Raw genomic sequence first — 13,145 nt, forward strand, 5'->3', positions numbered from 1 at the left:
GAGACTGGGGGAGGAGGTGGAGCACTATGGCACACTTCTTAGCTAAATTAACTCCCTTTAAGCAGCCTCCCGGAAGTCCTGGACAATATTTCTAACACTTCTGTGTCTTATTGGTCAGAATTTAGCCACATGGCCTTATCCAACCTTAAGGGAGATTTGGAAATATAGTTTTGTTTGTGCTTGGTTTTTTTTTTTTCTTTTTGAAAGATTTGCGGTATAATTTGCATACAGTGCAATGCGCCGATCTTTTGCAGTTTGGTAAGTTCTGACATGCATACACCCATGGAGCCCACATCCCTAGATATGGAGCACTTCATCACCCCCAGAGATTCCCTCCTGCTGAGGGGACTTTTTTTTTTTTTCTTTTTAAATAACCCAGAAGAGAGAAATAAGAGTTAATTAGGGTGGAAGCCATGGGAATGGAAAGAGGGCTGCAGAGGCTGTGGAGGGAGAAACCAAAGGGGACTGGTTGGATGTGGGAGATGAGAGAAGAATCAGAGAAATGCTGACAGCAGAACCATGAACAGAAACAGGCAATTGGGAGCAAAGTCTAGATTGTTGCAGGTGGGATGGAAGGAGAAAGAGGAATGAGAACAGTATTGTGTGTCTTGATTTGAGGTGCTGGTCAGACATCCAGGTGGAGATTCCCTGTATGCAGGGATGCAGTTATGTCTAGAGCTTGGAAGGGCAGTCAGAGCTCTATGGCATCACTGACTAAAGACAAGGACTAAGAAGTGACTTCAAAATATGGTGAGTGTGAGCTCACTGATGACTTCTGAGGGAGCAGAATCCAGATACCTAAGGCCTGAGTGGACGGGCCAAATGCTGAGGGCTTAAATCATGCACAACGGGACTGGCAGGGTCACCTGAAATAATTTTAAAACTCTTTTAAAAGCTGAAATCCTTGCACAAATGTAAAAGGGTTGTATGTAGCTGTCCTTTTGACAAGTTTGTTGATGAAAGGAAAAAGCAAATGGTAATGTCAGAGGAAGAGATCAGAGATTCACCCATCCTTATAGTAAAATAGCTCCTTGCTCTTTTCAATCACCCTTCTGAAGGACAGGGCGATGGGACAGCTCCCTGCCTCCTTTTGGGTATATGACCTCCGGAAGTTCGAGCCGAAGGGCTGGATGTGGGAGAGGGATGCCACCTTCGACAACGGCTGGGGTCGGGTGCGCCTGCCAGACACTGCCAGGATAGGTGTGAGGAGACACATCTTTAAGAGGAAACAGAGCAAACGTTTACTCTGGACTCGGATAGTCCTGGGTTTGAATCCTGTCTCTGTCACCAGAGATGACCTTTCGCAGCTACTTAACCTGAAAACCTAGTTCCTCATCTGTAAATTGGAAACAATTTTGCCTACATTTTAAGGTGGTTTTGAGGATTACAGACAAGTGTCTGAAACACAATAGGTAATCATAAGTGGGTGCTACTAATGTGACCCAGCCCCTTGCTATGGGACCGAACGGATAACGGACAGCTTAGAATCTGTAACCTCCCGATCTTAGAGGGAAGGGAGAGCTCCCGCGGCCTCCTCCCTCCAGGAGGTGGGGACAAGGTGGAGGAAGGGCTGCAGGAGGAGGAGCTGGCGCGTCGCGACCCGCCCCGTCCCGTCCAGTCTGGCCTGGGCGCCGAAGGAACTGCTGTCCTAGCCGCTGCCACCCAACAGCCTGTCCTGGGTGCCCTGATCCCTGCCCCGCATCCAGTCATGACCCTGCGCCCCTCACTTCTCCAGCTCCGTCTGCTGCTGCTGCTGCTCGGTGGGGCAGCATGCCGGGCTGAGGCCAGGTTCGAAACCGAAAGTCCTGTCCGGACCCTCCAAGTGGAGACCCTGGTGAGGAGGAGATAGACCAGGGTGCCCCGGAGGTCGGGCCTTATGGTGGGAATACTGGGGTCTGAACGAACCTAGGAGCGGGGAGGAGAGGAAGTGCGGGGACTGAATCGGGGGTCCCGAGTCCGGGGGCAAGGACGGGATCTTTGGAGGAGCCTCCGTGACTCCTGTAGTGCGATCGTAGGTGGAGCCCCCCGAACCCTGTGCTGAGCCTGCTGCCTTTGGAGACACGCTTCACATACACTACACGGTGAGGGCCTGGGGGACCGAGGCGGGGCCTGGGGGGAGGGGGCGTCACCTTGCTGAAACACGTCAGCTTTGGCATGGACACGTGGCAAGTGGTTCGGGAGTAACAACTCCCGCTCTGGGGTCGCCCAGCACGTGGCGGGGGGAGGGGCGCCCCTCTTCCCTCCCTGCTTTTTCTGCCAGTTCCTCCCCGGCACTGGCACCGAGAAGTGAAGGGTGGAGAGATATCCGCGAAGTGCCAGCCCTTATGGAGCTTCCTGTTCCTCTCTGCCCCAAGGGGAATGCTAAACTGCAGCTGCCCGGGGGTTGCCGCAGCCTGAGGCCCAGGTGTTTGCGCGCCCTGCTGGGAGAGAGAGGTACTAGGTGTGCGCTCTGGATGCTCTCTCCCTGCAGGGCAGCTTGGTAGACGGCCGCATCATTGACACTTCTCTGACCAGAGACCCTCTGGTTATAGAACTTGGCCAAAAGCAGGTGATACCAGGTATGTGAACTGTACCTCCCATTCCACTTCTTTCCAACCTAAGCCCTTTCTTAGTAACCCTTAAACTACTTTGGCTGGAATAAGACCCCAGGGCTCCACCAGCCACCTCCTGAGGTTCACGCCCCATTTCTAGGACTCCTTTTGCCCCATACCACACTGGAAACCAGAGATTTGAGAAGTGGGGAGCTCATTTGAGGGTCAAAGGGGAGTCTTCGATCCTCTCCTGGGATTTGGGGAATGGAGGTAGTTTCCTGTTGAGTTGTGTCTTCTTCTTCAAGGTCTGGAGCAGAGCCTTCTGGACATGTGTGTGGGGTGAGTATCTGCACAGGGGTGGGCTTAGGTACCCCCTCTGCATGGGTGGAGGCTATCTCTGCTATCCTTGGTCCTAGAGGAGGCAGGAGCATTTGCCCTGGCTTCACACTGGGCAGGTCAGGTCAGGTCACTGGGTACTGAGGCTCTGGATAAAGCCTCAGGCTTTCTGGCTGTGGGTTTTGTTGGAGGAGTTGAGGCATGTCAGAGGATGGACACTGTTTCTGGTCAACCTATTTGCTGCTCAGGTGGGAAGGCTCACATTTTGGGTGTGACTATCCAGAGGGTTTTGCTGGTGGGGCTTCAGATGGACTGAGGTGGCTGGCCTCCTTGGTCTCACCTTTGGCTATGACTCACATTCCTTCCCGCAGAGAGAAGCGAAGGGTAATCATTCCTTCTGACTTGGCCTATGGAAAACGGGGATTTCCGCCGTCTATCCCAGGTAAACTGACTAGGCATCTCCCTGAGGCATTCAAAATACCCTGTCCCTAAGAGCTATGAGGAGCCACATACTCTGGAGCTTGCGAAGGTCTAAACCCAGTTTGCTGAAAGCTTCAGGAGTGGCTGAGGCCTCCTTCTGCAGGGCCACATTTTTCCTTCTCAGATCACCAGCAGGGACTAGAGACATGTCTGTTACAGCAACCTGGCTTGCCCTCTGGCAGCCAGCAACTTTTAGGGAGGAGACACCTGCTTGAGACACATGGGTCTGCTGCCTGTGCCACCTCTCCAAGAACTCTAGACTTCCATCTTTTTCCTACAACTCCAAACTCATTTATGCAGCTGGCATGGCTTCTCACCACTTCACAACTATTCCTCTCAGCATCCACTAGGGACAAGACAGAAAAAGTGATCACCATCAAGAAATTCAAAACAAAATAAAACAAAAAACAACTTGTTTTAAACCAAGCCTGCCCCATAGCTTTAAAAGCCTTCACAGGTCACTGCTGATACCTATTCCTGAAGGCCTGAGGTTGGACAGATTTCCCAAGATGCATATCACTTGCTTTTGGCTATAAGAAATGTTCTATTGCTAAAATGAATTACACCTCAGAGTACTGGGATAAAAGTTCTTATCCTAGTTCTGGCTTAGAGGGAGATCCAGAAAGAAGGGCCAGGAGGGCTAAAGAAAAATTCTTTTACCCAAAGCTCTGTTACCTCATTTCCAGTGCTGCTTCTATTTGCATTTCTCCCCCAACTCACTCCTGTTCATTCCTCTACTTCTTCTTAAACCACATCCTCCTTCCTCTCTAGCCCTTATGTTGAAACAACTATATTTTTCTAACAGTCATGTTGAGTGTGCTCATTGGTTGGTGAAATTTTTAAAAGTCTAGTTTAAATCCAATTAATTTCAGCCCCACAAAGATTCTATCCACGTGGCTGTTTGGGAATGGAATACAGTTAGTACAGAGGTTCTCTAACGTATAAATGGAGAACAGCCTGTACTTTTCAGACCCACCGAAAGTTCTTCTGCCCTGTCAGAAACCTGCCACTGAACATAGGGCACAACTTGTATGTTTTGGGTAAACGTGACTATCACTAGAGAGCCTCATAACCCTCCTCTGCCCTCTGCCTTTAAGAGAATTCAGTCCCACATTTAAATCTTGCCAGCTTCGTAGTTGTTGCTGTGGTGTGGTCTGCCCTCCTTGTTTTCATTCAGATTCTGAGTCCTGGATAAAATGTACAGAGATTCTAACCCTCACCTCCTCTCTGCCTCCAGCGGATGCAGTGCTGCATTTTGACGTGGAGCTGATTGCACTGATCCGAGCCAACTACTGGCAAAAGCTGGTGAAGGGCATTTTGCCTCTGGTAGGCATGGCCATGGTGCCTGCCCTTCTGGGCCTCATTGGGTATCACCTATACAGAAAGGCCAGCACACCTAAAGTTTCCAAAAAGAAGCTCAAGGAAGAGAAACGAAACAAGAGCAAAAAGAAATAATAAATAATAATAATTTTTAAAAACCTTCTCTGCATTCTTCACCGGATACTTTTCGATCTGTGTAAGTGGGAATGAGGTAAAGGGCTGGGGAAAAAGGCATTCTGAGTTGGGTCTTGCCTGGCATGGGTGTGGTTAGAGGCTTTGGATCACTTCTCCTGGCCTCTTCCGGTCCTAACTCACCCCTAGGACCATAGGATCTCTAGGTCCTGAAGGTATGGGTTTTGGCTCCCATGGTGTCCTGACTCTGAGGAGCAATAAATCCATCAATGAGAAGTAAGTCTCCTGGTAGTTGCCTAGCTATTCTCTCTACTCCCTAACGCCGCTGTATTCCTAGCATCTTCCAAGAAGACTATTCTATCCAGTACAGCAAAGATAGAAGAAGCTCATAAACTCCATGGAGTCTTTTAATAGCAAAATTCTCAGGTCTCTCAAAACACTCTCTGGGAGTTGAAAAGAAATTTTCTTGTATCACAGGATGTGGGAGATCACATGGGCTGCTTCAATGATGTTGTAAGTGGTTGGAGGTTTTTTGTCACCTGGCTGGGCTGCAGGCGTGGACAAGGGCTGGGGTAGGTTGCTGCGATGATTGATGATGAAGAGTGGGTTGAGCTGGCTCAGCACTTCATCACTCACTGAGATGCCATCCAAGTACTGCCTGAGCATCTCCCGCAGCTTCTCATTGATTTCTAACAACTGGGCACGTCTGTGTTGGAGGCTCAGTTGCTCTAATTTCACTTTGTTGTACCTTTTCCAGAAATTCTCCATCCCTGTGTAGTCCATTATCACCTGGGAGTTGAATTAAAGGGAGAAGGTGTGTGGTAGGACCCTTGGCAAGTGCAGCCCAATGCTCTGTCATCCCCGGCCCTGGGCGACGGCCCCGGGGCCCTAGGAACTTTACCTTTGCCAGCTCGTCATTAAACTCCTTTGGGTTAATTTCCTCTATCTCCTCCTGCTCCTCGTGAGTCAATTCTGATGAATAAAAAGGCAGCACTTTTTCTTCCTCTGTTTCAAATTTCCTACATATTTCAGCCAGTTTAAGGATCTTTTCACCCTATTGGAAGCAAGAAGAGACCTTTTATTAGGAAAGGGGGTGGGGAGGGGAAATAGTTGAGTTGGTTCTCCTGCTTCAATCCAGGGAAGCTACCTATCCAAATGGAAGTCAAAAGTAATAAACACATCTAACCCAAGAGTGCTTACTATGTGCCAAGCACAACTGCAAGTATCATATATTCTTCTAAAATTCATTCATTATTAACTCATTTAATTTAAAATGTGAGAGGGAGGGAACATGGAAAACAAAAGATATTCCAAGTGTCCACTCGGGTAGGAAGCAGGAGGAAGCCCTCCACCTCTCCCAAACTCCTTTCACTTCGCAGGGAGCCAGTTTCCTTGGTTTTGTTCTGACTGCCCTCTCCCCTTTGTTACCTTGTCAACAGCCATTCTCAGGGCCTTGAGGGTGGCGTTACTTTCCAGGGTGAGTCTGACTAAGTTCTCTTGTGATATTCTCCGGGCCTGAGTCCTTTGGGCCTTAAGTTTTCGCAGTTGTACAAGGACCAGCTCCTTGTCATTACGAATGTCCTGGTTCTGTTCTTCACTCTCCCGGCTGTGTACCATGATCTTGCCTTTCAAAATAATTATGGAATCCTAAAGGAACAGAGCAGATTAGAGGAAACACTTGACTAGGTGAGGGTCTTCGGTGAGACTGGCTGGGGACTGAAATCAGAGCATACCATCTTTCCCCAACCAGTGACAAGGCCCAGTGGAAACTGGGGAAAGAAGAGCAGGGGATAACGAAGCAGTTACAGCAGTGACTCAGGTTGGCTGCACTAACCTGTAGTCTCTGTATTTTTTTCATCTGTGCTTCAATCTCTTTGGAGCTCTTCTCGTCCTTCACTTTTAGAGTCTCGAAGGCAATCTTTCGATCTTCTGTGGCATCAGTGTAATTCTTGAGTGCATCCTGGAACCTTCTCCACAGATCTTCAACTATATTCTCCAGTTGCAGTCTTAGAAAGTGCTTCTCTTCTAAGTTCTAGGAAGTGGCCCCAATAGAGCCAGTGCTTGGAATTACCCTATTAGCACCCTTTTACTTCTACCAGCAACCTCCCCCTCTTGAGCTGTTTGTAGCACAGCATGGTACAGAGGTCGCCAGTGAAAATGCCTACAAAGACCAGGCAGATGATATAAATAAGCGCTGTGGGCTACATGGGGCCTGTGGCAAACCAGAGAGGAAATGTTCCAATGGTGGTGGGGGGTGGGGGCACAGCTGCTCAGCTCCACACAAATGTCCCCATTTGGAAATATGGCCCAGGGTTACCAGATCTTTAAATTTGTCAAGGGAAGCTGAATTTTTGGATTTTTATGTGAAATCTCCCAATTTTTAAATGTAGGAAGCTTATTAAAATTTTTTATAAAACACTGTGGGGCAAAATAACCCCCCCCACTCCCCAAAACCAGAGCTTCAGGTTGGCTAAGTCTGCACCCTCCAGGATAGTGGAAAGCTCTTGGGGACCCCGGGCAGGAGACCTGGCCTCTCCTGGCTCTACCACAAACCAGTAGCATGACTTTGGCAGGTCATTTCACTTCTTTGGGCCTTACTTTCTTTAGTTACAAACCACAGGGGTGAGGCCATATGATCTCCTTGGTGCGTTTTAGCTCTTAAATGCATTTCCTAGACATTTCAAAGTGGTCCTCCCTCCCCGCCAATTTTCACAAAATTACAAAAAGCAGTAGGGGTACGTATATTGGCAGCAGGCATTTTATTGACTACGTTGGTTAAAGGGATCTCTTCTAGCTCTACCAGCCTTGAGCACGTTTCTCTCACTTCTCTCCCAGTTCCTGCCTAACTGCTCTCCCTTGGTACCTTGTTTTTGAGATCATCCCACATGCTCTGGAACTCCAGCTTGCTTTCATACTCAGAATCTATATAGTTCTGTTCCATGGCCATGAAAACATCTTGTAGGTAGTGAATCTCTTTTTCATGTTGGTCAATAATTGTCTTCCTATAGGAGACAAGACACTGTCCTTGCTCTGAGGGATAAAGCATATGAACCAATAATGACAACTCAAAGCAGTATGTAATAAAACTATATGAATGGTATAAACTCTTAGGTCTGATGACAAACAGAGGGAGGGTGAGTTCTATTCTTTTTTTTAGGGCCAGAAAGAATGAATAAGATTATTTTGATTTCTGAATAGGTAATACATTCATATGGTACAAAAAAAAAAAGCAGAAAAGCTACAGTGAAAAGTCCCCTGAGTAGTAGATGGGTAGGATTTTGATAGTTGAAAATGGGGTGGGGAGGGGATAGCTCAGTGATGGAGTGCATGCTTAACATGCATGAGGTCCTGGGTTCAATCCCCAGTATCTCTGTTAAAAAAATTAAAATATAAATAAATAAACCTAATTACCTACCGCCCCCAAAATGTTTGTAAAAAAGAAAAGAAAAAAAAAAGAAAGAAAGTGGGTGGCTGCTTTCAGGCAGCACCTTGACGCAGGCTCTGGATACTCCTGTATACTCAATCCCCCATCTCCTCTTGGGCCCCCACACCTTTCTGTCTCAAACTCCTTGGTGAGGGCCTCCAGCTCCATGTTGTAACTCTCCTCTAGGAGGCTGAGCCGGCATCTCTGCAGAGCCAGGAGCTGGTCGACGTTGTGCAGGTGGCTGCGCAGGGCGTGGGCATACTGCTCCTCCGCTTCTGACAGGTCCTTCGCTAAAGACTGTATAGAAAGCACAGAGTTACCATTTTGGCTGAATGACATCTGCGTGAGGAAATAAAAATGTACTCAGCTGGCTAGCTGGGTGGCATGAAGGGCATCCCCTTCCCCCAACTCCGTTCCTAGTGCCAATTCTTTGGCTCTGGGAGTACTGGTTCTCCCACTTTTGAATGTGGGAAGCCAGTGTCTGTAGGGGCCATGTGAAAGCACTGCAGTTAACAGCCCAGCTGAATTCCCAGCTGACAGCCAGACTCAACTGCCAGTCAGCGTAAGACACCCAGCTCAGTCAAGCCTTCAGATGACTGCAGCCCCAACCGACATCTGACTGAAAACCATGCGAGATGCCAGGCAAGAACCTCCCTGGTAAGCTAAGTCAACCTACAGTTCACAGAGAGTTAAATAAGATGTTGTTTCAAATCACTAATTTTGGAATGGTTTGTTACGTGGCAGTAGATAACGGGCACAAAAAAGGGACAGTGTGAGCATCAATAAGGCTAAGAACTGCAGTGGACTGAAAAAATGTCAACCTGTTTGATTATGAGCGTATCAGGATGCTTTAGAAAAATCAGTTACCATTAGAGGATGGCAGACAACCAATTTTTTTTAACTGGTTTATAAAGGGAAGAGAAAGAGTCAAGCATTTCTTATATAAACTATACCTCTGGGTCACTGAATTATAAATGATAGGAAGTATCTTTTTACAGAAGTATTGAAACTAATAAATGAAAAATGAATGATGCTATTAGCAAATCAGCACTTTGCAATCTCCAGTGAATTGGATAATCGTCAGCTGCTAACATCACAAATGTACCTTCTACTGGAAGAACACAACACCTGTGAGTTTCTAGATGGAATTACCAGACACAGGAAATACTGAAGACAAATTAACATGTTGAACTAAAATACAGAATACTATGCAGTTGTAAAACAAAAAATGTGAAGCTCTTTATGGGCTAATGTGGAATAATCCCCAGGATATATTATAAAGTGAAAAAGGCAAGGGGTAGAACAGTATGTAATACTACCATTTGTGTAAAACAAAGGTTTACTCATGAAACTAAAATTATTGGGAGGCGCATAGGGTGGCTGAAAGGCACCAGTGAAAGGGAACTTTTCTCTATATAACTTTTTTAATCTTTTGAATTTTGAATAATGTGAATGAATTACCTATTAAAAAGAGTAAAACAAATTAAAATTAATGAGTAAAACAAAAAAGTATTCACAAGAGAGCAGGGGGAGGGTATAGCTCAGTGGTTAGAGTACATGCTTAGCATGCACAAAGTCCTGGGTTCAATCCCCAGTACCTCCACCAGAATAGCTAAATAAATAAATAAACCTAATTATCCACCCCCCAGAAAAAAAAAAAAAACAAAAAAAGCATTTACTGAATGCCCACATGATCCACTCACCATAAACTACCCCAGAACTAGCTTTTACCTTGTGTATTTATTATGAAAAGGATTTATGAAATAGGTGCTGATAATGGAAGACTGTTCACTCACTCAACAGATGTTTACTAAACGTGCTATGTACCAGCACCATGCTGGGTGCTGAGGATTCAGAGATGGAAAGATGTTCTCACTGCCCCCCAAAGAAGCTTGAAGTCTTGCAGTAGGAAAAGTTATATAAACAGAAAATTACAGTATCACATGCAAAATGCTATGAGGTGGATGATTTCCCAGTGATAATGGGATATAAAGGGCTGAATGCCTACATCTGACTAAGAGCAGTAGGGAAGGCTTCACAGGAGAGACGTCATTTGTATCACTCTTAAAGGAAGAGTGAGAGTGTTCCTGGAAGAGTGGGGAGATGGGGAAAAGAGAATTCCAGATAGAGGGACGAGCATGTGCAAAGGTACAGGAAGGAAAGAAGGCTGGCTATGCGAAAGGTACAGGCAGAGGCAAGATCATGAAGGGCTCTGATGTTCTTTCCATGGGGTTTGGATCTTTTGCTGTAGAAGAGGGGAGCCACTAAGGAGATTTAAGTAGTGGAGTAACAGGATCAGAGTTTTGTTTTAGAAAAACAATCCTGGTGGCTGTGTAGACAATCATCCAGAGGCAGTTGAGCACAAAGGCTGGAAGATAAGAGACTATTGCAGTAGTCCACGTGGGAGATAATGCCCAGGTCTCAACTACAGCAGGACAGTAGGGAAGAGCAGGGTGTGACTTTGAAAAATACTTAAGGAGAAGATTTATACAAGACTTAGTAACAGAAGTCAGGGATGGAGGCAGAAGCTAGGATGATTCCCAGATTCCTGGATTGGGTGATTCGGTGAATGGCGCCTGGGTGATTCGGTGAATGGCGCCAGCTACCCGAATAGAGTATAAGGAAGACCAGATTGTGGTGGATGGCGAATGGGGCTGGCTAGGGAAGGGGGAGCTCATGAATTCAGTTGTGAGGACAATGCAACAGCCAGGAACAGATATCTAGGGATCCTGAATATAGGGATTTGGAACTCAAGAGAAAAACCCCTTAGAAAAAAAAGATGGTATGGACTCAACTCAAGAACCTCCCAAGAGTGTAAGGATGGCTAATTGAATTGCCCAGAGAGCCAGAACTCTTACCAATGGAGATCTTCTCAACCTCATCCAGGGCCACGGAAGTTGAATTAAAGAGGCCAAACAGAATTTGGCTGAATAAAGCGCTGGAGTGCGAATCAAAATTGTGCTTTCATCACAGCCCTCTCACTGACTTGCTGTGTGACCTTGGGCAGGCTGGTTCCTCTTTCTGGAACTGAGTGTTCTCTCATTAAAATGAAGGTGTAGGACTAAGTTCAGGGCCTTGGGTGATGTCTACTGTGCCTTACAACTCTAATATTGTTCTGTACTGGTTTGAGGCAGTAGATGACCAAGGAGAATGGCTCCTCTAAGGGAGGGAGAGGGATGACAGCCCAATAATCTATTTTTCATTTCAGTGAAATCACCAATAGCCTGGCTTAATCACAGGCTGTGTCTTGTTAGGGCTCGATTAATTAATTCACTCAGCCCATTTTGTTAAGAGAAGAGATCAAAGCAGCCAAATTCAAGTGTTCCCTTGGGAAGAGCACTTGCCTTGATGACACTGTCCTTGCAGTCCACCACTCGTTCAAATGTTTGGCTGAGGATCTCAATATCTTTATGAAGCTCTCTGGTCTTGACTTCCCGAAGGACCATTCTCCACTGCGTGTTAATCTTATTAAGGTTCAGAGCACTATTGTGCTCCTCCTTGGCCAGCTTGTCCTGTGCGAAGGAATAAATATACCCCCGCCGGGAGGTCAGGGTTAAAAGCCCTGATACGGTACAACAAACAAGATCACACTTAATTTGTCAACTGACACTCTGCCTTTTGTCTTTTCTGAGGGACCAAAGCTCCTGGTGGCTAACATTCAGGAGTTCCTGTTCTCATTTTGGGAGGGTCTGAAGTAAGACAGAACAGCCCAATGGCATTTTAAGAAGGGTAAAGGTGAATTTCCTTCTGAGTGGAGGCAACAGAGCAGGATATTGTTTGTAAGGACCCATCTCCAGGGAGAATGTCAGAATTTCAGAGAGCTCAGACAGCTGACAGCACCCACTGTCCCAGTTCTGGGGCCAAGTTGTGATTGCCAAGCTCTAGACCACCTCCCTCCCTCCATACTTCACAGAGAAATGCCTCTTCCCCCAAACAACATTGCCTGAAATCTAAGTATATCTGGGTCTTAAGACTTCCAGAGGAGGGGAGGCCAGCATAAAAATGAGGCCAACACAACGACAGGGTCAAGGCAAAAGGGGCCAGTGCAGGGAGTGGGTAGGGTTTGGGCAGGGAGTTATGCAAAAATCCATCACCTTCAAGAACTGGTTCAGGAGCCTCTCTTTTTTCTTGGCCATCTCCTCCTCTGCCAGCAACTTCTGCTGAAACAGCAGCAGCTGTTCCTCATCGGACAGGGGCATCTTGGCCTTTTTCCCTTTCTTAGACATGGCTGTGTAGGGGACTGGATCTCGGCGAGGATCCTCGGCCTGCCAGGGCCAGTGCTAGAGGCGGTAGGAGGAAAATGTCTCTAGAAAGGAGCCTTCTGGAACTACCCCTGGAGGGTGATGGACCCTTGTATCCCAGTCCTCAGGCAGGAGGGAGCGTGCAATAGCGGTGAGGCGGGTCTACCAAAGCAAAAGGCGCATCTCCGTCTCCTAGCAACGGGAATCTCACAAAGATGCCACTGTTGGAACTACGAGGAGAGGCCCTGGCTTGGAGCGCCCTCTGCCGGCTGGAGGACTGCAATCTGTTTTTGAGAGAGGGTCGTTTTCCCTCAAAATCTCTAGCCTCCTCACTGAACATTTTGAAAAGCTTTTTTGGATTGTTTTTCATAGAATGGCCATATTTAAAAATATAGGTAATAAGAAATTTTGGAGAGATATGGAGAAACAGGAACACTTATACGTTGGTGGTGAGAATTAAAAATGATACAGCCACTTTGGAAAACAGTTTGGCAGTTTCTTAAAATGTTAAATATAAATTTACCAAGTGATCCAGCAATTTCACTTTTAGATGTCAATCTAAGAGAAATGAGAGCGTATCCAAGGGCTCGCACAAGAATGTTTTTAGCAGCATTACTCATAATAGCCCAATTGGAAACAAGAAGTTTATCCAACAAGTGAATGGTAGACAAAATATGCTCT

General features: G+C 46.7%; 2 protein-coding genes across 3 annotated transcripts; one reads left to right on the plus strand and one right to left on the minus strand.

Annotated features, from left to right (window-relative positions):
- Positions 1-1,570: 1,570 nt before the first annotated feature.
- Positions 1,571-4,830, plus strand: FKBP11 (FKBP prolyl isomerase 11). 2 transcript variants are annotated; one of them, XM_074374943.1, is made up of 6 exons: positions 1,579-1,834; positions 2,016-2,081; positions 2,471-2,558; positions 2,837-2,870; positions 3,239-3,309; positions 4,585-4,830. In XM_074374943.1, exons 1-6 carry the CDS (start codon positions 1,709-1,711, stop codon positions 4,800-4,802), a joined length of 603 nt encoding a protein of 200 aa, XP_074231044.1. In that variant the 5' UTR covers positions 1,579-1,708; the 3' UTR covers positions 4,803-4,830. The 2 variants fall into 2 exon arrangements, with proteins under 2 accessions (XP_074231045.1, XP_074231044.1); XM_074374944.1 differs by lacking the exon at positions 2,016-2,081 and having other exon boundaries at positions 1,571-1,834.
- A 358-nt stretch (positions 4,831-5,188) lies between these two features.
- DRC2 (dynein regulatory complex subunit 2) lies at positions 5,189-12,646 on the minus strand. The gene is made up of 8 exons (XM_010964232.2): positions 12,318-12,646; positions 11,568-11,735; positions 8,351-8,520; positions 7,663-7,801; positions 6,634-6,831; positions 6,228-6,446; positions 5,701-5,853; positions 5,189-5,588 (listed from the first exon to the last, which is right to left on the minus strand). Exons 1-8 carry the CDS (start codon positions 12,447-12,449, stop codon positions 5,271-5,273), a joined length of 1,497 nt encoding a protein of 498 aa, XP_010962534.1. The 5' UTR covers positions 12,450-12,646; the 3' UTR covers positions 5,189-5,270.
- Positions 12,647-13,145: the final 499 nt, after the last annotated feature.

The sequence above is a fragment of the Camelus bactrianus genome, chromosome 12 (genome assembly GCF_048773025.1).
Source record: "Camelus bactrianus isolate YW-2024 breed Bactrian camel chromosome 12, ASM4877302v1, whole genome shotgun sequence".
Taxonomy (NCBI): domain Eukaryota; kingdom Metazoa; phylum Chordata; class Mammalia; order Artiodactyla; family Camelidae; genus Camelus; species Camelus bactrianus.

Bases quoted from the DNA above. Each gene is read 5' to 3' on its own strand.
- FKBP11 (XM_074374943.1), top strand. From the start codon at position 1,709: ATGACCCTGCGCCCCTCACTTCTCCAGCTCCGTCTGCTGCTGCTGCTG. The intron at 2,082-2,470 runs GTGAGGGCCTGG...CTCTCCCTGCAG, and splicing joins CGCTTCACATACACTACACG to GGCAGCTTGGTAGACGGCCG. The intron at 3,310-4,584 runs GTAAACTGACTA...CTCTGCCTCCAG, and splicing joins ATTTCCGCCGTCTATCCCAG to CGGATGCAGTGCTGCATTTT.
- DRC2 (XM_010964232.2), bottom strand. From the start codon at position 12,449: ATGTCTAAGAAAGGGAAAAAGGCCAAGATGCCCCTGTCCGATGAGGAA. The intron at 6,832-7,662 runs GTACCAAGGGAG...GCCACTTCCTAG, and splicing joins GGGATGATCTCAAAAACAAG to AACTTAGAAGAGAAGCACTT. The intron at 5,854-6,227 runs GTAACAAAGGGG...TGCTTCCAATAG, and splicing joins TGAGAATGGCTGTTGACAAG to GGTGAAAAGATCCTTAAACT.